Source organism: Xenopus tropicalis, chromosome 10 (genome assembly GCF_000004195.4).
Source record: "Xenopus tropicalis strain Nigerian chromosome 10, UCB_Xtro_10.0, whole genome shotgun sequence".
Classification (NCBI taxonomy): domain Eukaryota; kingdom Metazoa; phylum Chordata; class Amphibia; order Anura; family Pipidae; genus Xenopus; species Xenopus tropicalis.
The window spans coordinates 50,971,628-50,994,363 of record NC_030686.2 but is presented as its reverse complement, the minus strand read 5'-3'; the positions used below and the strand labels follow the sequence as shown (position 1 = coordinate 50,994,363).

Genomic DNA, 22,736 nt, shown 5'->3' with positions numbered 1-22,736 from the left:
GAAGGGAGAAGGGTAGGAGAGAAAGGGAGAAGGGGTAGGAGAGAAGGAGAAGGGGTAGGGAGAGAGGAGAAGGTAGAGAGAAGGGAAGGGGTAGGAGAGAAGAGAAGGGGTAGGAGAGAAGAGAAGGGGTAAGGAGAGAAGGAGAAGGGGTAGAGAGAGAAGGAAGGGGTAGAGAGAAGGGAAGAGGGTAGGAGAGAAGGAGGGTAGGAGAGAAGGAGAAGGGGTAGGAGAGAAGGAGAAGGGTAGGAGGAGAAGGAGAAGGGGTAGGAGAGAAGGAGAAGGGGTAGGAGAGAAGGGAGAAGGGGTAGGAGAGAAGGGAGAAGGGGTAGGAGAGAAGGGAGAGAGAGGGGTAGAGAGAGAAGGGTAGGAGAGAAGAAGAAGGGTGAGGGTAGAGAGAAGGAGAAGGGGGTGGGAGAGAGAGAAGGAGGAAGGGGTAGGAGAGAAGAGAAGGGGGTAGGAGAGAAGAGGGTAGGAGAGAAGAGAAGGGGTAGGAGAGAAGGAGAAGGGGTAGGAGAGAAGGGGAAGGGGTAGGAGAGAGAGGAGAAGGGGTAGGAGAGAAGGGGAAGGGGTAGGAGAGAAGGAGAAGGGGTAGGAGAGAAGGGGGAAGGGTAGGAGAGAAAGGGAAGAGGGGTAGGAGAGAAGGAAGAAGGGGTAGAGAGAAGAAGAAGGGGTAGGAGAGAAAGGAGAAGGGGTAGGAGAGGAAGAAGAAGGGGTAGGAGAGAAGGAGGAGGGTAGGAGAGAAGGGGAAGGGGTAGGAGAGAAGGGGAAGGGGTAGGAGAGAGAAGGGTGAGAGAGGTGAAGAAGAAGGGGTAGGAGAGGAAGAGAAGGGTAGGAGAGAAGGAGAAGGGGTAGGAGAGAAAGAAGAAGGGGTAGGAGAGAAGGAGAAGGGGTAGGAGAGAAGGGGAAGGTGGAGGGAGAGAAGAAGAAGGGGTAGGAGAGAAGGAGAAGGGGTAGAGGAGAAGGGGAAGGGGTAGAGAGAGAAGGGAGAAGGGGTAGGAGAGAAGAGAAGGGTAGGAGAGAAGGGGAAGGGTAGGAGAGAAGGGGTGAGGAGAGAAGGAGAAGGGGTAGGAGAGAAGGAGAAGGGGTTAGGAGAGAAGGATGAAGGGGTAGGAGAGAAGGAGAAGGGGTTAGGGGGAGAGAAGGGAAGGGGTAGGAGAGAAGGAAGGGGTAGAGAGAGAAGGAGAAGGGGTAGGAGAGAAGGAGAAGGGGTAGGAGAGAAGGAGAAGGGGTAGGAGAGAAGGGGAAGGGGTAGGAGAGAAGGGAAGGGGTAGGAGAGAAGAGGGTAGGAGAGAAGGAGAAAAGAGGGGTAGGAGAGAAGGGAGAAGGGGTAGGAGAGAAGGAGAAGGGGTAGGAGAGAAGGAGAAGGGGGTAGGAGAGAAGGGGAAGGGTAGGAGAGAAGGGAAGGGGTTAGAGAGAAGGAAAGGGAAGGGGTAGGAGAGAAGGGGTAGGAGAGAAGAAGAAGGGGTAGGAGAGAGAGGAGAAGGGGTAGGAGAGAAGGGGAAGGGAGAAGAGAAGGGAAGGAGGAAGAGAGAAGGGGTAGAGAGAAGAGAAGGGTAGGAGAGAAGGAGAAAGGAGGTAAGGAGAGAAGGAGAAGGGGTAGGAGAGAAGGAAGAAGGGGTAGGAGAGAAGGAGAAGAGGTAGGAGAGAAGAGAAGGGTAGGAGAGAAGGAGGAAGGGGTAGGAGAGAAGGAGGGAAGGGGTAGGGAGGAGGAAGGGGAAGGGTAGGAGAGAAGGGAGAAGGGGTTAGGAGAGAAGGGAGGAGGAAGGAGAAGGGGTAGAGAGAAAGGAGAAGGGGTAGGAGAGAAGGAGAAGGGGTAGGAGAGAAGAGAGAAGGGGTAGGAGAGAAGGAGAAGGGGTAGGAGAGAAGGGAAGGGTAGGAGAGAAGAAGAAGGGTAGGAGAGGAAGGAAAGAAGGGTAGGAGAGAAGGAGAAGGGGTAGGAGAGAGAGGAAGAAGGGGGGGTAGGAGAGAGGGGAAGGGGTAGGAGAGAAGGGGGAAGGGGTAGGAGAGAAGGGTAAGGGTAGGAAGAAGGAAGGGGTAGGAGAGAAGGAGAAGGGGTAGGAGAGAAGGAGAAGGGGTAGGAGAGAAGAGAGAAGGGGTAGGAGAGAAGGAGAAGGAGGTAGGAGAGAAGGGGAAGGGGAGGAGAGAAGAAGAAGGGTAGGAGAGAAGGAGAAGGGTAGGAGAAGAAGGAAGGGGTAGGAGAGAAGGGGAAAGGGTAGGAGAGGAAGAAGGGGAGGGGAGAGGAAGGGGTAGGAGAGAAGGGGAGGAAGAGGAGATAGGGGAGAGAGAAGGAGAAGGGGTAGGAGAGAAGGGAAGGGTAGGAGAGAGAAGAAGGAGAAGGGGTAGGAGGAGAGAAGGGGAAGGGGTAGGAGAGAAGGGGTGGAAGAAGGGGGGTAGGAAGAGAAGAGAAGGGTAGGAGAGAAGGAGAAGGGGAGGAGAGAAGGAAGGGGTAGGAGAGAAGAGGGAAGGGGTAGAAAGGAGAGAAGGAAGAAGGGGTAGGAGAGAGAAGGGAGAAGGGGTAGGAAGAGAAGGGGGTAGGAAGGAGAAGGGGTGAGGAGAGAAGAAGAAGGGTAGGAGAGAAGGAGAAGGGGTGTAGGGAGAGAAGGAAGAGGGTAGGAGAGAAGGAGAAGGGGTAGGAGAGAAGGAGAAGAGGGTAGGAGAGAAGGAGAAGGGGTAGGAGAGAAGGAGAAGGGGTAGGAATAGCAGGAGCCCCATTGTGCCCAAAGCTGATTGGGAGGGAAGGGTCACCCTGTCCATTCATAAATCCCCCCTTATATACATACTGTATCCCGTGTGGGTGTATAGCGGGGAGGCACTAGGGCCCCCCCCATAATAACCTCATACAATTACTGTAGGGACACATGGCGCCGAGTGATTGGCCGGATCTGTGCGCAAGTTAATATCCAGCGAATAACCCGAGGGCAGATGGGCCAATCCCGCCTTCGCTGGGGAAATTACACAGATGCTTTATCTCTCTGGCCTGTCCCCAAGAGCTTACAGTCTGCTTGCTTACAGGGGTGCAGCTTATTGCGGGGGGCGGGGCGAGGCCTAGGGAGCCCGGTATGACGCGGACTAATAATGTACCGGAGCCTCTCACTGCCGGGCGGGCACAGCACCACGGACAGCACCCACGGGCACAGAACCCACGGGCACAGCACCCACGGGCACAGCACCCACGGGCACAGAACCCACGGGCACAGCACCCATAGGCACACAGTGAGACTATAATCCCTTCTGCGCCCACGTTCCACACTTCCTGCTAATCCTCATGTAAATCTGTGCTCTACCCCCCAACACTCTGTATCCCTTATACACTTTATTTGTGCAGCACTGTACCCCACCTGGGCAATCGGAACAACTTGATTCATGGGGGATATTTCAGACTTCAATCTGGTCTATAGCACTCCAATATGGGCAGTACTCTCTCCATCTTGCCCTACTGTCTCCATCTTGCCCTACTTTCTCCATCTTGCCCTACTGTCCCCATCTTGCCCTACTGTCTCCATCTTTGTCCTACTGTCTCCATCTTGCCTACTGTCTCCATCTTGCCTACTGTCGTTCCATCTTGCCCTACTGTCTCCCTCTTGGCCTACTGTCCCCATCTTGCCCCACTGTCTCCATCTTGCCCTACTGTCTCCATCTTGCCCTACTGTCTCCATCTTGCCTACTTGTCCCATCTTGCCCTACTTCTCCATCTTGCCCTTACTGTTCCCATCTTGCCCTACTGTCTCCATCTTCCTCTCTCGTTTCTTACTGTCTCCATCTTGCCCTACTGTCTCCCCTTTGTGTGCTTTTTGTCTCTTCAGCTTTGTCTTGGCCACAATCGTGATTGTGGTCAATTTCTTTACCCTTTCCTTTTTACTGTGTCCCCATTTCTTGTGGCACTGTCTCCATCTTGCCCCACTGTCTCCATCTTGCCCACTGTCTCCATCTTGCCCTACTGTCTCCCTCTTGCCCTACTGTCTCCATCTTGCCCTACTGTCCCCATCTTGCCTACTGTCCCATCTTGCCCTAACTGTCCCCATCTTGCCTTACTGTCCCAATCTTGCCCTACTGTCCCATCTTGCCCTACTGTCCCCATCTTGCCCTACTGTCTCCATCTTGTCCTACTGTCTCCATCTTGCCCTACTGTCCCCATCTTGCCCTACTGTCTCCATCTTGTCCTACTGTCCCCATCTTGCCCTACTGTCTCCATCTTGCCCTACTGTCGCCATCTTGCCCTACTGTCCCATCTTGCCTACTGTCCCATCTTGCCCTACTGTCTCCATCTTGCCCTACTGTCTCCATCTTGCCCTACTGTCCCCATCTTGCCCTACTGTCCCCATCTTGCCCTACTGTCTCTCATCTTGCCCTACTGTCCCCATCTTGCCCTACTGTCTCCATCTTGCCCTACTGTCTCCATCTTGCCCTACTGTCCCCATCTTGCCCTACTGTCCCCATCTTGCCCTACTGTCCCCATCTTGCCCCTACTGTCCCCATCTTGCCTACTGTCCCCATCTTGCCCTACTGTCCCCATCTTGCCCTACTGTCCCCATCTTGCCCTACTGTCCCCATCTTGCCCTACTGTCCCCATCTTGCCTACTGTCCCATCTTGCCTACTGTCCCCATCTTGCCCTACTGTCTCCATCTTGCCCTACTGTCCTCCATCTTGCCCTACTGTCCCCATCTTGCCTACTGTCTCCATCTTGCCCTACTGTCCCCATCTTGCCTACTGTCTCCATCTTGCCCTACTGTCTCCATCTTGCCCTACTGTCCCCATCTTGTCCTACTGTCCCCATCTTGCCCTACTGTCTCCATCTTGCCCTACTGTCTCCATCTTGCCCTACTGTCCCCATCTTGCCCTACTGTCTCCATCTTGCCCTACTGTCCCCATCTTGTCCTACTGTCCCCATCTTGCCCTACTGTCTCCATCTTGCCCTACTGTCCCATCTTGCCCTACTGTCCCCATCTTGCCCTACTGTCTCCATCTTGCCCTACTGTCTCCATCTTGCCCTACTGTCCCCATCTTGCCTACTGTCCCCATCTTGCCCTACTGTCTCCATCTTGCCCTACTGTCCCCATCTTGCCCTACTGTCTCCATCTTGCCCAACTGTCTCCATCTTGCCCTACTGTCCCCATCTTGCCCTACTGTCCCCATCTTGCCCTACTGTCCCCATCTTGCCCTACTGTCCCCATCTTGCCCTACTGTCCCCATCTTGCCCTACTGTCCCCATCTTGCCCTACTGTCTCTCTTGTACAGTAGGGGTTCAGGAGTGAGGGGTGCCAGTGGGTGTCAGTGGGTGCCAGTGGGGCAGATTCAGTCTCTGATCAGAGCGAGTGACTACGCTGAGCGTCTCGGTGTCTCACCCTCTCACAGTGACTGTGCAGCGAGACTGCGCCGTTGCTAGGGACCCCCCAGGGCACAAACACAGCGGATTCCCCGCACCCCCAGGCTCTGACCCACATATTCATTTACAGGAATCTCTCGCCATATGGTACTGACTGAAGAAATGGGTTCCCTAAAGAACCGGCGCTGAAGCTGCTGCTTCTCTCTATGTGAGATGTGGGGGGGTCTCTAGGGGCGGAGCAGCTGTGCCCCCCAAACCCCCCAAGCTCAGTTCCCACCAAGCAGATTCCTTCACTCACCACTTTCGGCTTGAATGGCGGTTGGATCTCTCTGTTCTGCAGCTTCTCCCAGTCGATCCGGCGGAAGAATGTGTGTTCCCTAATATCCCGCTCCCCCTCCGGCCCGCACCCCAATCTCTTCACTGGGTGCTTCGTCATTAACTGGAGAGGGGCAAAAAGGGGCAACAGTCACCCACATATGTATTTCCAGTAGGGCAAGAGGGAGACAGTAGGGCAAGATGGGGACAGTAGGGCAAGATGGATACAGTAGGGCAAGATGGGGACAGTAGGGCAAGATGGGGACAGTAGGGCAAGATGGGGACAGTAGGACAAGATGGAGACAGTAGGGCAAGATGGGGACAGTAGGGAAAGATGGGGACAGTAGGGCAAGATGGGGACAGTAGGGCAAGATGGGGACAGTAGGGCAAGATGGAGACAGTAGGACAAGATGGGGACAGTAGGGCAAGATGGGGACAGTAGGGTAAGATGGAGACAGTAGGGCAAGATGGAGACAGTAGGGCAAGATGGGGACAGTAGGGCAAGATGGAGACAGTAGGGCATGATGGAGACAGTAGGGCAAGATGGAGACAGTAGGGCAAGATGGAGACAGTAGGGCAAGATGGAGACAGTAGGACAAGAGGGAGACAGTAGGACAAGATGGAGACAGTAGGACAAGATGGAGACAGTAGGACAAGATGGAGACAGTAGGACAAGATGGAGACAGTAGGACAAGATGGAGACAGTAGGACAAGATGGAGACAGTAGGACAAGATGGAGACAGTAGGACAAGAGGGAGACAGTGGGGCAAGATGGAGACAGTAGGGCAAGATGGAGACAGTAGGACAAGATGGAGACAGTAGGACAAGAGGGAGACAGTAGGACAAGATGGAGACAGTAGGACAAGATGGAGACAGTAGGACAAGATGGAGACAGTAGGACAAGATGGAGACAGTAGGACAAGATGGAGACAGTAGGACAAGATGGAGACAGTAGGACAAGAGGGAGACAGTAGGACAAGATGGAGACAGTAGGACAAGATGGAGACAGTAGGACAAAATGGAGACAGTAGGACAAGATGGAGGGAGTAGGACAAGGGGGTGACTTAGTGCTGTTGCCCTTGAGTTCCCTTGGCCAATGAATGCCATTGGGGGTTGGTGGGGTTCTTGCTCAATAACAGACAATGGGACACAGAAGAGACAGTTACCCCGGCCTCAGAGCGCTACAGAGACCCCCCCAGACTTACCCCTTTGCAAATGGACACAGCTTCTTTGGACATAGATTTCGGGTAGGAGACGTTGTGCTCCATAATAGACTGGAAGAGCTCATCCTCATCCTCGCCATCAAACGGCGGCTGCACGTGCGCAGGAGAGAGGGACACGCGGTGAGACACTTGGGCGCCCAATGGGCCATAACAGCTAAATGGCGCGCGAAGCTCACGGTGCCACTTACCTGCCCGGCCAACATCTCGTACAACAAGACTCCATACGCCCACCAATCCACCGACCTCCCGTAGGGCTGGTAAGCAATGATCTGGGGGGGGAGACCAACGTTAGCCAATCGGCGCTGGAAGCTGCTTGCTCTGTTGTGGGGGGGTACGTTGTGCTGCTACCCCCCTAATTCTGTAACTGAGCCCCCCCTTCCCCCGGGGAACCTTCATCTGCATTCACTAAATGTTCTACCAGCAGCGCCCGTCCCCGGGGGCCCTTATTAATAGAACCCTCCCCCCACTCAGTGCCCACAGAAGGGGACTCCTGCCCCCGTAACTAGGGAGTAACTTCCCCACGTAGCAACGCACTCATTAGGTATCGGCTCTGCGCCTGCAGCTTCGGGGGTCACATCAGGCTCCACTTTGTTGCTTCACCATGGGGGGGCCCAGTATTTCCCTGTCAGGGGCAGATAAACCTGCACCAACCTGGGGGTGATGCCCCGCTGCCCTATTCCTGTGGGTATGAACCCCAATAACTCCTGTCAGTGCCACTGTGGGACACATAATGGGGTGACATAGGGGGGCACTGTGGGGCGCATAATAGGGTGACATGGTGAGACACATACAATAACGGGGTGACATTGTGGGGCACATAATGGGGTGACACTGTGGGGCATGTAATGGGGTGACACTGTGGGGCACGTAATGGGGTGACACTGTGGGGCACGTAATGGGGTGACACTGTGGGGCACATAATGGGGGTGACACTGTGGGGCACATAATGGGGTGACACTGTGGGGCACGTAACGGGGTGACACTTTGGGGCATGTAATGGGGTAACACTTTGGGGCATGTAATGGGGTAACACTGTGGGGCACGTAATGGGGTGACACTGTGGGGCATGTAATGGGGTGACACTTTGGGGCATGTAATGGGGTAACACTGTGGGGCACGTAACGGGGTGACACTTTGGGGCATGTAATGGGGTGACACTGTGGGGCATGTAATGGGGTGACACTGTGGGGCACATAATGGGGTGACACTGTGGGGCACATAATGGGGGTAACACTGTGGGGCACATAATGGGGTGACACTGTGGGGCACATAATGGGGGTGACACTGTGGGGCACATAATGGGGTGACACTGTGGGGCACATAATGGGGTGACACTGTGGGGCACGTAACGGGGTGGGACACACTGCACCCCAGAGCCACACATTTGCCCCCCGTGTATCACTTGAATGAGGGAAAGTGGCTGCTGCCATTTTTGAGGCGCTGGTTCTGACCCACTGAGAATTCCCACATAACACTGAGTTTAGGGGCTGCTGTGGGGGGGCATTAATGAGCCCCCCAGTCTATGCTTGTGCCCAGCGGCGCAGGGGTTAACCCATACAGTGCCACAGAGCTGGGCCCAACGGTGGGCAGGACGCGGCGCCAAGGGCCCCGCTGGGTTCCCTTTTGCCCCAGGAATAGAAGACGCCTTTTATTTACCCGCCAGTCACCGAGCCCCCCCCCCCCCACACCAATTGTGGCCCCCTGCGGGCAGCGCCGGCGCCGACAGTCCCAGGTGACCTTCTCCTTCCATCAGCGGCACAAATAAGGCGATTCTCCCCACAGAGCGAGCGCTAACGGCTCAGCACTAACGAGCCCCTTCCCCTCGGGGTGCCCTAACGAGCCCCTTCCCCGCGGGGTGCCCTAACGAGCCCCTTCCCCGCGGGGTGCCCTAACGAGCCCCTTCCCCTCGGGGTGCCCTAACGAGCCCCTTCCCCTCGGGGTGCCCTAAGGAGCCCCTTCCCCTCGGGGTGCCCTAACGAGCCCCTTCCCCTCGGGGTGCCCTAACGAGCCCCTTCCCCGCGGGGTGCCCTAACGAGCCCCTTCCCCTCGGGGTGCCCTAACGAGCCCCTTCCCCTCGGGGTGCCCTAACGAGCCCCTTCCCCTCGGGGTGCCCTAACGAGCCCCTTCCCCTCGGGGTGCCCTAACGAGCCCAGACCGGACATTAACCAGCCAATCAGCCTGTGCATATTCCTGGCACCTTTAGTGAATGGGCCCCTCTGCTTCCTCACTGGGGGGACGGGGGTTCGGATAGAAGTGGGGCGCGGGGGGAGGGGCTACAGTACAGCCCCATTTATCTTCATTACAGAGACGCAGCGGCGCATCCCCTGGCGCTGGGGGGGGGGGGCGAGGGGGCAACAATGAGACAGAAAAGTGACATTTCTAGAGCAGCGATTGTGATTGGCTGAGAGTCAGCAGACGGTCCATCTGGATTACTGGGGGAGCCCGATCAATGCCCCGCCATGATGGATACTCTGCATAAGGGGTTAAACTCAGCTCCTGCCCCTCCCCCCGATGGGGGGGCCGAGCAGCCATATTCTGTTCGCGCACAATTGTTCCCCCCTGCAGGGCTGTTGGCGTGGCGCCGGTGCCCACACACGGGGAAGGTGATGCTCACCCTAACCCCCTTATCTATCCCTGTTGCCATGGATACGGAGCCCTCTGGTGCCTCAGTGGGAGGGATTTGGAGTCAGATGCCTATAGTGGCGGTATAAAACTGCGCAGCAATCAGATGAGCCCCCTACTGACCCAAATGGGCCCAGAACTTTAGGCTACAGTGCCTGTCAGAGCCCCGGGGCTGCCACCCAAATACAGTGAAATTACCATTGGTCTTGGCAGGGAGGGGGCTAGAACTCACGTGATTGGTGGAACACTTACCTCCGGGGCAATATAATCAGGGGTGCCGCAGAAGGTCCGGGTCGTTACCCCGTCTACCATGTGCTCCTTGCACATCCCGAAATCGGCAATTTTAATGTGTCCCTCGGAGTCCAACATGACGTTGTCCAACTTCAAGTCTCTGTCGGGAATAATGCAGTGTCAGGAGCAGCCGGGGCAAAATCTAGATATAGAGGGGCAGTTCTGGCTCCCTGGGGGGGGTGATACCCACCTGTACACAATCCCCTTCTTGTGCAGAAAGAACAGCCCAACGGAGATCTCTGCTGCGTAAAACCTGCAGGGGGTGAAAGAGGGGGTTACTGACACGGGAAGTGGGGTACAACGGGTCCCCCCCAGTGAGTGATTGTAGAACTGGGCTTCTCGAGGGCGATGGGTGGCGGCAGGAAGTCCATATCAACATGGGCCCCAGGCTGAGGATGCTGGGAGTTGTAGTTCACCAACACCTACTGCCCGGGGTTCCATTCTGACCCAATTCAGTAACAGTCTGGGGGGGCTGCAAGACTGGATATGAGTGGCAAGGGGGGGGGCAGGTAATGTCAGATTCACTGCTGAGTGATGGGGTAACTACTGTGTGACACTGGGGCCCCCACAAGCCCCCAATTTATACACTGAGGGGGGCAGAGCGCCTTTCATTTCTGCGCATAAAGAGGCATAAGGGTCCCTGTTAGGGCCACACATAAGGGCCAATCTGCCTGTTGCTGCATGTGTTGCCCTGGCACTGAGGGGTATGTGGGTAACATGCCCCGCTGTAGGGTATTAATTATGACGTGCAGTTTGGCGACATTCCCATCATGCCCAGTAACTGCAGCTGAAGATTCCTCTCTCTCTCCCTTACGGAAACTTACGGGGGGCAATTGGTCTGACTTGCCCCATAATCCCCCCGGCTCTGGTACCTACACCCTGCTGTGCCCCCCTGCGCCCAACCTGCCCCGTTCCTGCAATGGGCTGATACACAGAACTGCTGCTCGAGTGTGATTGGCTGCAGTCATTACCCAATCCCGCGCTGAGGCTGGAACTGCCCTGGGTGGGGTGAGTTCCCAGGCAATGCCCCGCGCTACTTACACGGCTTGGGGCTCCTTGAATTTGCCCACTTGCTGGATGTGGTACATCAGGTCCCCCCCGTTCACGTATTCCATGACGAAGTACAGGCGATCCTATAGGGGAAGCAAAACCAGTTCAGCGACAAACCAACCAATCAGAACCCAGCTTTCATTACTTACGTACAGAGCTGGCTGCCAGTTGGGCTGTGTGCAGTCCCCCAGTGACTATTAGTACCCGTGGCACCTTACAAGCACCTACCTACCTGGCAGCTGGGGGAAAGCAGAGGGCAGTGCCCACGGGATGTACCACAGTCTGGCAGCTGGGGGAAAGCAGAGGGCAGTGCCCACGGGACGTACCACAGTCTGGCAGCTGGGGGAAAGCAGAGGGCAGTGCCCATGGGACGTACCACAGTCTGGCAGCTGAGGGATAGCAGAGGGCAGTGCCCACGTACCACAGTCTGGCAGCTGGGGGAAAGCAGAGGGCAGTGCCCACGTACCACAGTCTGGCAGCTGGGGGAAAGCAGAGGGCAGTGCCCACGGGACGTACCACAGTCTGGCAGCTGAGGGATAGCAGAGGGCAGTGCCCACGTACCACAGTCTGGCAGCTGGGGGAAAGCAGAGGGCAGTGCCCACGTACCACAGTCTGGCAGCTGGGGGAAAGCAGAGGGCAGTGCCCACGTACCACAGTCTGGAAGCAGGAGTGCAGGTGGGTGAGGAAGGGCGGCTTGCCCTGCAGCGCCAGTACCCGCTTCTCCACCATGGTACATTCCACGTCATCGTCCTGGATCACCACGTCCTTTTTCAGGATCTTGATGGCAAAGAGCTCGTCCGCCCCCTTCCTTTCCGCCAACATGACCTGCAAATGAGCGGCACCGTGAGTGGCACACGTGCGGGTCGCAGACCCCTAGCAACAGAGGGAAAGCCGTGGGCACATAATTAGGGGGGGGGGGTAGTTGGCAGCACAGACTGACCTTGCCGAAGCTGCCCTTGCCCAGCACCATGAGGAAGGAGAAGTCGGTGAGTCGGACGCTGTCGATGTTGTTGGAGGGGACGTAGGGGCGCCGCTCGTCCGTGGGGCTGATGACTTTGTTCCCGGCGGGGCCCAGTTTGGCTTTCTGGGGGGCACAGACACAGGTTGGGGTACAGGGGCTGGCACACATGTGATCCCATGCCCAACGTACACCCCCCTCACTTACGGGGCATCGCTGCTGCCGATCACTGCAATGCCCCCGTTATGCCCCAGGCAGTGAGTGAGAGGCGCGGGCACACGTGTACATTAGGGCACCCCCGGGGGGCACATTCCACTCAAACACGGGCACCAAATCAAACAGCATGCATTGTGGGAAATGTGCAGCAAGGCTTTAATGCAAGGCCTCAGCCATTTCTCAGGGGTCCTGCTGCACCCCAACTTACTCTCCCTATATACCCCCTGCCATCTGCATTAACCCCACTGGGTCTGCAGCCTAGGCAGACTTACCCTTTAACCCTACTTGCCCTGCACTGGGGCAGAGAGGCCTCATTACTCTCTCTATATCTCAAGTCTAATAAATAATATTTGGGGGCAACAAATGATCATGAGGAGACCACCCCTGCCCCTCAGTGACCCCCACACTTGCTGATGGCAGAGGCAGATTATTCTGCAGGTTCGAGCAGGGGGGGCAGTTCCTTATAGTTGCCCCTGGCAACAGGAAGAGAACTAAATGGGCATAGGACTGTGCCACCTATTGGGGGGCATATTGGGGATTTCCCTCCTCAAACTGCCCCATGCACATCTGGGGGGACCATATTTCCTTGACCCCTTTCCTCTTATGCGATAACCCCTGAACCCTGGTACGTGCCGAGCAGCACCCCAATAATCTGCCTCCTTTCTCCAGCAGCAGCTCAGGAGCTAGAGAGTTACAACGAAGGGTTAACACTGGCAGCCGGGGGGGCACAAATGGCTCAGTGCAGGTTAGAGCACAAGGGGTTAATGAGATGCTGTATTAGTGGCACAGCGGGCACCTTCCCTTTGCATCTGGGGGGGCATGCAGGGGGTAATTACTCCCCCCATGTATAAAATGGTGGGTGCCATCAGCAAGCGCAACTCCCGGCACCCTGTCACCCTGTTAGCGCTGGCGTGAGTGTGCGCCAAGCCTACGGGCGCTTACTGGGGGGCATGCAAGCCGCTTACTTGCACAGGAGGGACCACCTTATCCCGGGCTGGCACTGTACCCTGAAACCATAGGGACACAGTGTTGATTCCATGCCTGGCACTGCCACCCACCCTAACAGAACCTGCCAGTCAGTGCCCCTGTGCCAACGCCTGGCGCCACCTCTTTGGCCAAAGTTCCAGGTTACATTGGTGTAAAATGTTCAGTCCCTTCCTGTTCTCTGGTTCTGACTCCTGACACAATGTAGCCGCGGGCAGTTCCCCCTGCAATGAGCCCCAGCCTGGCCACAAAGGGTTACAGCAGCGCTCGCAGGAACCAATCAGTAAGTGTGTAACAGTAACATGTCCGGTCTGGGAACTGAATGTACATTGTAGGGACTCTGCTGCCCCCTGCTGGCCAGACGGAATATTGGCCTCCCCACAGCAGGACAGGATTAAAGGAAAATTTAAACATCATGTTGCTTTTATATCAAGGGGCAATGGGTGGCCCGCTGGCACTTTGCATTGGCATGTCTATGTGGCAAGGCCTCCCTTTCTGATTCCCCTCTGGGCAGTACCATTATAGCACGGGGCGGTGCTAATCCGGACCAGAGCAGTTATGGGTAATAAATACTCACAGTCTGTTCCCCTTTACCCTGCCCATAGAGGGAGCCCCAATAGGATTAAGGAACTCGCAGCTGATTGGTCAGTGCCTGAGAGTCTGGATCTCTCTCCCACCCGTAATTACATAGTTCATCAACATCAAGTCCAACCACTCCCCCATAGGTGCCAATGAGTGGCGCTGCCTAGCGTTACACAGCTTATCCACAAATATCCCCAGATTAAGGGTACCCCCAACTCACTCCCATTTAGGGGGCATATTTATTACAGTGTGGGGATATCACTCCAACTTGCAGCGCAGCAGTAAAGTGTGCCTGAGTCTGAGCTTTCAGCCAGCGCTACACATTAGAACTGCTTTCAGCTAACCTATTGTTTCTCCTACTCCCATGTAACTGGAGGAGTCCCAAGCCGGACTTGGATTTCTTACTATTGAGTGCTATTCTGATACCTACTGGGAGCTGCTATCTTGCTCCCTTCCCATTGTTCTGCTGATTGGCTGCTGGGGGTGAGGGGGGGGATATCACTCCAACTTGCAGCGCAGCAGTAAAGTGTGCCTGAGTCTGAGCTTTCAGCCAGCGCTACACATTAGAACTGCTTTCAGCTAACCTATTGTTTCTCCTACTCCCATGTAACTGGAGGAGTCCCAAGCCGGACTTGGATTTCTTACTATTGAGTGCTATTCTGATACCTACTGGGAGCTGCTATCTTGCTCCCTTCCCATTGTTCTGCTGATCGGCTGCTGGGGGGGGGGATATCACTCCAACTTGCAGCGCAGCAGTAAAGTGTGCCTGAAGTTTATCAGAGCACAGGTCACATGGCTGTGGCACCCTGGGAAATGAAGAATATGGCTAGCCCCATGGGACATTTCTAAATTAAATATATAAAATCTAAGCTTGCGATTGGTACTTTCTCAGCCAATAAAAGGTATCGCCTAACTTTACCCGGAATAAGAGAAATTGCTGTAATCCCACCGTCTGCCAGAAGGGGCAGCAGAGTGACAGGCCTTCAGCGAATAAGTGGTTAAAGGGGTGAGATGATACTGCCCCAGGGCAAACGGCTGCACAGCCCACGTGGTACCATCATATATACTCGGGGGCAGGGGGGCAGTATATATGGCACATGTATGTATTCCTGTAAATACATAGGGGAATGTGGGGGCCCTCATGCCCCGCCCCCATGCAGTCACACCGCCTATTTTGTCTGAAGGGGGTGGTTTATCCGGACGCAGAATGACAAAATAGTAGCGAGCCAATGAATTAAGGACACGCCTTTGTACTGGCATTGAATCCGATTGGACACAGAATGCACTGAGAGCCGACCAATGACATTTAATAGGGATCTCCATGTCCTTAATCATTGGCTGGCTGGGGGGGCAAACACCACAAACCCTGCTCTAGGCAGGGAAAGCATTCCCATTGGTGCGGCGGTGCCGGGGGAGGAGCTACCTTGATGAAGTAGATATTTTTTATTGGACGGCGCTGGAAAGAGACAAAATACACTGAATTGTTAGTTAGAGCCACAAGGGCGGCGCTCAGCAACAGCAGCGAATGGAAATGGGTCCCATGGGGCTGAATGTGGGGGTAACCCCATGGCTCTTGGTTTTGGGGAACCCCCCCCCACAGGAATGGAAATGAGTCCCATGGGGCTGAAGGTGGGGGTAACCCCTGGGCTCTTGGTTTTGGGGAACCCCCCCCCAGGAATGGAAATGGGTCCCATGGGCTGAATGTGGGGGTAACCCCTGGGCTCTTGGTTTTGGGGAACCCCCCCCCACAGGAATGGAAATGAGTCCCATGGGGCTGAAGGTGGGGGTAACCCCTGGGCTCTTGGTTTTGGGGAACCCCCCCCCAGGAATGGAAATGGGTCCCATGGGCTGAATGTGGGGGTAACCCCTGGGCTCTTGGTGTGGGGGAAACCCCCCCCAGGAATGGAAATGGGTCCCATGGGCTGAATGTGGGGGTAACCCCTGGGCTCTTGGTTTTGGGGGAAACCCCCCCCCAGGAATGGAAATGGGTCCCATGGGCTGAATGTGGGGGTAACCCCTGGGCTCTTGGTGTGGGGGAAACCCCCCCCAGGAATGGAAATGGGGTCCCATGGGCTGAATGTGGGGGTAACCCCTGGGCTCTTGGTGTGGGGGAAACCCCCCCCCAGGAATGGAAATGGGTCCCATGGGCTGAATGTGGGGGTAACCCCTGGGCTCTTGGTGTGGGGGAAACCCCCCCCAGGAATGGAAATGGGTCCCATGGGCTGAATGTGGGGGTAACCCCTGGGCTCTTGGTGTGGGGGAAACCCCCCCCCAGGAATGGAAATGGGTCCCATGGGCTGAATGTGGGGGTAACCCCTGGGCTCTTGGTTTTGGGGAACCCCCCCCCCACAGGAATGGAAATGGGTCCCATGGGCTGAATGTGGGGGTAACCCCTGGGCTCTTGGTGTGGGGGAACCCCCCCCCCAGGAATGGAAATGGGTCCCATGGGCTGAATGTGGGGGTAACCCCTGGGCTTTTGGTTTTGGGGAACCCCCCCCAGGAATGGAAATGGGTCCCATGGGGCTGAATGTGGGGGTAACCCCTGGGCTTTTGGTTTTGGGGAACCCCCCCCCAGGAATGGAAATGGGTCCCATGGGGCTGAATGTGGGGGTAACCCCATGGCTCTTGGTTTTGGGGAACCCCCCCCCACAGGAATGGAAATGGGTCCCATGGGCTGAATGTGGGGGTAACCCCTGGGCTCTTGGTGTCGGGGAACCCCCCCCCCAGGAATGGAAATGGGTCCCATGGGGCTGAATGTGGGGGTAACCCCTGGGCTCTTGGTTTTGGGGAACCCCCCCCCACAGGAATGGAAATGGGTCCCATGGGCTGAATGTGGGGGTAACCCCTGGGCTCTTGGTGTGGGGGAAACCCCCCCCAGGAATGGAAATGGGTCCCATGGGCTGAATGTGGGGGTAACCCCTGGGCTCTTGGTTTTGGGGAACCCCCCCCACAGGAATGGAAATGGGTCCCATGGGCTGAATGTGGGGGTAACCCCTGGGCTCTTGGTGTGGGGGAAACCCCCCCCAGGAATGGAAATGGGTCCCATGGGCTGAATGTGGGGGTAACCCCTGGGCTCTTGGTTTTGGGGGAAACCCCCCCACAGGAATGGAAATGGGTCCCATGGGCTGAATGTGGGGGTAACCCCTGGGCTCTTGGTGTGGGGGAAACCCCCCCCAGGAATGGAAATGGGTCCCATGGGCTGAATGTGGGGGTAACCCCTGGGCTCTTGGTTTTGGGGAACCCCCCCCACAGGAATGGAAATAGGTCCCATGGGCTGAATGTGGGGGTAACCCCTGGGCTCTTGGTTTTGGGGAACCCCCCCCACAGGAATGGAAATAGGTCCCATGGGCTGAATGTGGGGGTAACCCCTGGGCTCTTGGTGTGGGGGAACCCCCCCCCCAGGAATGGAAATGGGTCCCATGGGCTGAATGTGGGGGTAACCCCTGGGCTTTTGGTTTTGGGGAACCCCCCCCAGGAATGGAAATGGGTCCCATGGGGCTGAATGTGGGGGTAACCCCTGGGCTTTTGGTTTTGGGGAACCCCCCCCAGGAATGGAAATGGGTCCCATGGGGCTGAATGTGGGGGTAACCCCATGGCTCTTGGTTTTGGGGAACCCCCCCCCACAGGAATGGAAATGGGTCCCATGGGCTGAATGTGGGGGTAACCCCTGGGCTCTTGGTGTCGGGGAACCCCCCCCCCAGGAATGGAAATGGGTCCCATGGGGCTGAATGTGGGGGTAACCCCTGGGCTCTTGGTTTTGGGGAACCCCCCCCCACAGGAATGGAAATGGGTCCCATGGGCTGAATGTGGGGGTAACCCCTGGGCTCTTGGTGTGGGGGAAACCCCCCCCCAGGAATGGAAATGGGTCCCATGGGCTGAATGTGGGGGTAACCCCTGGGCTCTTGGTTTTGGGGAACCCCCCCCACAGGAATGGAAATGGGTCCCATGGGCTGAATGTGGGGGTAACCCCTGGGCTCTTGGTTTTGGGGAACCCCCCCCCCAGGAATGGAAATGGGTCCCATGGGCTGAATGTGGGGGTAACCCCTGGGCTCTTGGTTTTGGGGAACCCCCCAGGAATGGAAATGGGTCCCATGGGCTGAATGTGGGGGTAACCCCTGGGCTCTTGGTTTTGGGGAACCCCCCCCCACAGGAATGGAAATGGGTCCCATGGGCTGAATGTGGGGGTAACCCCTGGGCTCTTGGTTTTGGGGAACCCCCCCAGGAATGGAAATGGGTCCCATGGGCTGAATGTGGGGGTAACCCCTGGGCTCTTGGTTTTGGGGAACCCCCCCCACAGGAATGGAAATGGGTCCCATGGGGCTGAATGTGGGGGTAACCCCTGGGCTCTTGGTTTTGGGGAACCCCCCCCAGGAATGGAAATGGGTCCCATGGGCTGAATGTGGGGGGTAACCCCTGGGCTCTTGGTTTTGGGGAACCCCCCCCACAGGAATGGAAATGGGTCCCATGGGGCTGAATGTGGGGGTAACCCCTGGGCTCTTGGTTTTGGGGAACCCCCCCCAGGAATGGAAATGGGTCCCATGGGCTGAATGTGGGGGTAACCCCTGGGCTCTTGGTTTTGGGGAACCCCCCCCCAGGAATGGAAATGGGTCCCATGGGCTGAATGTGGGGGTAACCCCTGGGCTCTTGGTTTTGGGGAACCCCCCCCCCAGGAATGGAAATGGGTCCCATGGGCTGAATGTGGGGGTAACCCCTGGGCTCTTGGTTTTGGGGAACCCCCCCCCCCAGGAATGGAAATGGGTCCCATGGGCTGAATGTGGGGGTAACCCCTGGGCTCTTGGTTTTGGGGAACCCCCCCCCCAGGAATGGAAATGGGTCCCATGGGCTGAATGTGGGGGTAACCCCTGGGCTCTTGGTTTTGGGGAACCCCCCCCCCAGGAATGGAAATGGGTCCCATGGGCTGAATGTGGGGGTAACCCCTGGGCAAGCAAGGGTTTGTGGGACATTACCCAGAATCCTGTGCTGGACTGACTGGCAATTTACACATTTTATAGAAAAAGAAAATCTCTCAGGAAATCGGTTTCTCACCTCAAATTTCTGCCGCAGCTCAATGTTCCCATCATCCTCCTCCTCGGGGATCGGCACGTTGTAATACTCGCCCTCCTCCTGGTTCAGCAGCTTGTACCTGGGGGGGCACCCGCCGTCAGATCCCTCCCGGGGCAACAAGATCCTGAGAGCTGGGATTGGCTGAAACTGCTGCAGCCCGGGGGCTGGGGGGGCAACAAGATCCTGAGAGCTGGGATTGGCTGAAACTGCTGCAGCCCGGGGGCTGGGGGGCAACAAGACCCTGAGAGCTGGGATTGGCTGAAACTGCTGCAGCCCGGGGGCTGGGGGGGCAACAAGACCCTGAGAGCTGGGATTGGCTGAAACTGCTGCAGCCCGGGGGCTGGGGGGGCAACAAGACCCTGAGAGCTGGGATTGGCTGAAACTGCTGCAGCCCGGGGGCTGGGGGGGCAACAAGACCCTGAGAGCTGGGATTGGCTGAAACTGCTGCAGCCCGGGGGCTGGGGGGCAACAAGACCCTGAGAGCTGGGATTGGCTGAAACTGCTGCAGCCCGGGGGCTGGGGGGCAACAAGACCCTGAGAGCTGGGATTGGCTGAAACTGCTGCAGCCCGGGGGCTGGGGGGCAACAAGACCCTGAGAGCTGGGATTGGCTGAAACTGCTGCAGCCCGGGGGCTGGGGGGGCAACAAGATCCTGAGAGCTGGGATTGGCTGAAACTGCTGCAGCCTGGGGGCTGGGGGGGAAACAAGACCCTGAGAGCTGGGATTGGCTGAAACTGCTGCAGCCCGGGGGCTGGGGGGGCAACAAGATCCTGAGAGCTGGGATTGGCTGAAACTGCTGCAGCCCGGGGGCTGGGGGGCAACAAGATCCTGAGAGCTGGATTGGCTGAAACTGCTGCAGCCTGGGGGCTGGGGGGGCAACAAGATCCTGAGAGCTGGGATTGGCTGAAACTGCTGCAGCCCGGGGGCTGGGGGGGCAACAAGACCCTGAGAGCTGGGATTGGCTGAAACTGCTGCAGCCCGGGGGCTGGGGGGGCAACAAGACCCTGAGAGCTGGGATTGGCTGAAACTGCTGCAGCCCGGGGCTGGGGGGGCAACAAGACCCTGAGAGCTGGGATTGGCTGAAACTGCTGCAGCCCGGGGGCTGGGGGGGCAACAAGACCCTGAGAGCTGGGATTGGCTGTAACTGCTGCAGCCCGGGGGCTGGGGGGGCAACAAGACCCTGAGAGCTGGGATTGGCTGAAACTGCTGCAGCCCGGGGCTGGGGGGGCAACAAGACCCTGAGAGCTGGGATTGGCTGAAACTGCTGCAGCCCGGGGCTGGGGGGGCAACAAGACCCTGAGAGCTGGGATTGGCTGAAACTGCTGCAGCCCGGGGCTAGGGGGGCAACAAGACCCTGAGAGCTGGGATTGGCTGAAACTGCTGCAGCCCGGGGCTGGGGGGGCAACAAGACCCTGAGAGCTGGGATTGGCTGAAACTGCTGCAGCCCGGGGGCTGGGGGGCAACAAGATCCTGAGAGCTGGGATTGGCTGAAACTGCTGCAGCCTGGGGGCTGGGGGGGGGGGTAACAGAAGGCCATGATACATAGTATATAAAGGGCAATGAAGGGGAAGGGGCAGATACTCACCAACCACACGCCGGCATTTTCATCAGCTCGGAGACCCCGAAGGACAAGGATCCCATGAAGTCGTTCCTGGTGGTCCGGTCCCAGTCCCAGATCTCTACCGAGAGTCTCCTGTCTTTGTCTGTCGGCTTCAGCTTGCTGCGAGAGGGAACGGGGGGGGGGGGGGGGGTTACTAGGCACATTAAAGGGTTAACTCTTAGTACGACGCAGAGAGGGATATTCTGAGACAGTTTGCAGTTTTTATTGTTTTTAGTCTTTTTAGTTATTTCACTTTTTGTTCAGCAGCTCTGCAGTTTGGCGTTTCAGCAGCTATCTGGTTGCTAGGGTCCCAATTACCTTAGCAACCAGGGAGTGGTTTGAATGAGAGACAGGTATATGAATAGGCTAGGGGCTGAATAGAAAGATAAGGAATAAAAAGTAACAATAACAATAAAACTGGAGCCTCACAGAGCAATAGGGTTTGGTTGCCGGGGTCAGTGACCCCCATTTGAAAGCTGCAAATAATTAAAAAACTATAAGAAATAAATAATGAAGACCAGTTGAAAAGTTGCTTAGAATTAGCTGTTCTATGAGATACTTCCCATCACCCCCATAGTGGCGTGGGGGGGCACTTACAAGGTGAAGCACTCGTTCCACTGGGGGTTGAGGGTGGAGCGGAAGGTTTGGGGGGGGGGCACTTACCAAGGTGAAGCACTCGTTCCACTGGGGGTTGAGGGTGGAGCGGAAGGTTTGGGGGGGGCACTTACAAGGTGAAGCACTCGTTCCACTGGGGGTTGAGGGTGGAGCGGAAGGTTTGGGGGGGGCACTTACAAGGTGAAGCACTCGTTCCACTGGGGGTTGAGGGTGGAGCGGAAGGTTTGGGGGGGGCACTTACAAGGTGAAGCACTCGTTCCACTGGGGGTTGAGGGTGGAGCGGAAGGTTTGGGGGGGGGGGCACTTACAAGGTGAAGCACTCGTTCCACTGGGGGTTGAGGGTGGAGCGGAAGGTTTGGGGGGGGGGCACTTACAAGGTGAAGCACTCGTTCCACTGGGGGTTGAGGGTGGAGCGGAAGGTTTGGGGGGGGGGCACTTACAAGGTGAAGCACTCGTTCCACTGGGGGTTGAGGGTGGAGCGGAAGGTTTGGGGGGGGGCACTTACAAGGTGAAGCACTCGTTCCACTGGGGGTTGAGGGTGGAGCGGAAGGTTTGGGGGGGGGGCACTTACAAGGTGAAGCACTCGTTCCACTGGGGGTTGAGGGTGGAGCGGAAGGTTTGGGGGGGGGGGCACTTACAAGGTGAAGCACTCGTTCCACTGGGGGTTGAGGGTGGAGCGGAAGGTTGGGGGGGGGGGCACTTACAAGGTGAAGCACTCGTTCCACTGGGGTTGAGGGTGGAGCGGAAGGTTTGGGGGGGGCACTTACAAGGTGAAGCACTCGTTCCACTGGGGGTTGAGGGTGGAGCGGAAGGTTTGGGGGGGGGCACTTACAAGGTGAAAGCACTCGTTCCACTGGGGGTTGAGGGTGGAGCGGAAGGTTTGGGGGGGGGGCACTTACAAGGTGAAGCACTCGTTCCACTGGGGGTGAGGGTGGAGCGGAAGGTTTGGGGGGGGCACTTACAAGGTGAAGCACGTTCCATGGGGGTTGAGGGTGGAGCGGAGGTTTGGGGGGGGGGCACTTACAAGGTGAAGCACTCGTTCCACTGGGGTTGAGGGTGGAGCGGAAGTTGGGGGGGGGGGGCACTTACAAGGTGAAGCACTCGTTCCACTGGGGGTTGAGGGTGGAGCGGAAGGTTTTGGTTTTCTTCTTGCTTTCGTTCTTGGGGTCGGGGATCAGTTTCAACTTGACGTAGGGGTCTGATAGGCCGTTGGGATCCATAGGGATCAGGTTTTTGGCGTCACGGACTGCAAGAGAGAAGAGAGCGCTGATTGGCCAGATACTGGCACCATGCCTATTGCCCTGCCCCTGCTGCCTATTGCCCTGCCCCTGCTGCCTATTGCCCTGCCCCTGCTGCTTATTGCCCTGCCCCTGCTGCCTATTGCCCTGCCCCTGCTGCTTATTGCCCTGCCCCTGCTGCTTATTGCCCTGCCCCTGCTGCTTATTGCCCTGCCCCTGCTGCCTATTGCCCTGCCCCTGCTGCCTATTGCCCTGCCCCTGCTGCCTATTGCCCTGCCTGTGGTGCTTCAACTCCTTAACTATTTGGGACAGAAGGCAACATGCTGGGGGCTCCACCTGCTGGTCAGGGAGTAAATGTACAAGTGGAGCAGATCAGGCGACAGAGAGAAAGTAGAATGAGTTTGCAGTAAGTTTGGGGGCTGAGAGGGACCCCCAGTTCCTATAGGGAGATATTGCCCCCACTACATTCAGGGAACACAGCCCTTTGGACATTGAGCTTTATGGGTGTAGTACAAGGACTCGGCCAGCAGGGGGAGCTCTGAGACTGCATGTGAATGAACAGCCAACTGCTGCTCCAGTAATGAGAGGTTCTACTGGCAGCCCAGTATGTACAGTACAGAGCGGTACCCCCTGCAGTGCCCTCTTGTTATTGGCT

General features: G+C 57.0%; 1 protein-coding gene across 3 annotated transcripts in view; it reads right to left on the bottom strand.

Annotated features, from left to right (window-relative positions):
* prkca (protein kinase C, alpha) overlaps positions 1-22,736 on the bottom strand; it is a 120,245-nt gene that overhangs the window by 9,488 nt on the left and 88,021 nt on the right. For 2 of the 3 annotated variants that reach the window (XM_031894176.1, XM_031894177.1), the window contains 12 exons: positions 21,933-22,089; positions 20,214-20,348; positions 18,612-18,708; positions 12,965-13,006; positions 11,766-11,909; positions 11,477-11,650; positions 10,817-10,908; positions 9,966-10,028; positions 9,737-9,875; positions 7,051-7,131; positions 6,845-6,952; positions 5,623-5,763 (listed from right to left, as the gene is read on the bottom strand). In XM_031894176.1, the coding sequence (XP_031750036.1) occupies positions 5,623-5,763; positions 6,845-6,952; positions 7,051-7,131; positions 9,737-9,875; positions 9,966-10,028; positions 10,817-10,908; positions 11,477-11,650; positions 11,766-11,909; positions 12,965-13,006; positions 18,612-18,708; positions 20,214-20,348; positions 21,933-22,089 (1,373 nt within the window). 3 annotated transcript variants of the gene reach the window in all.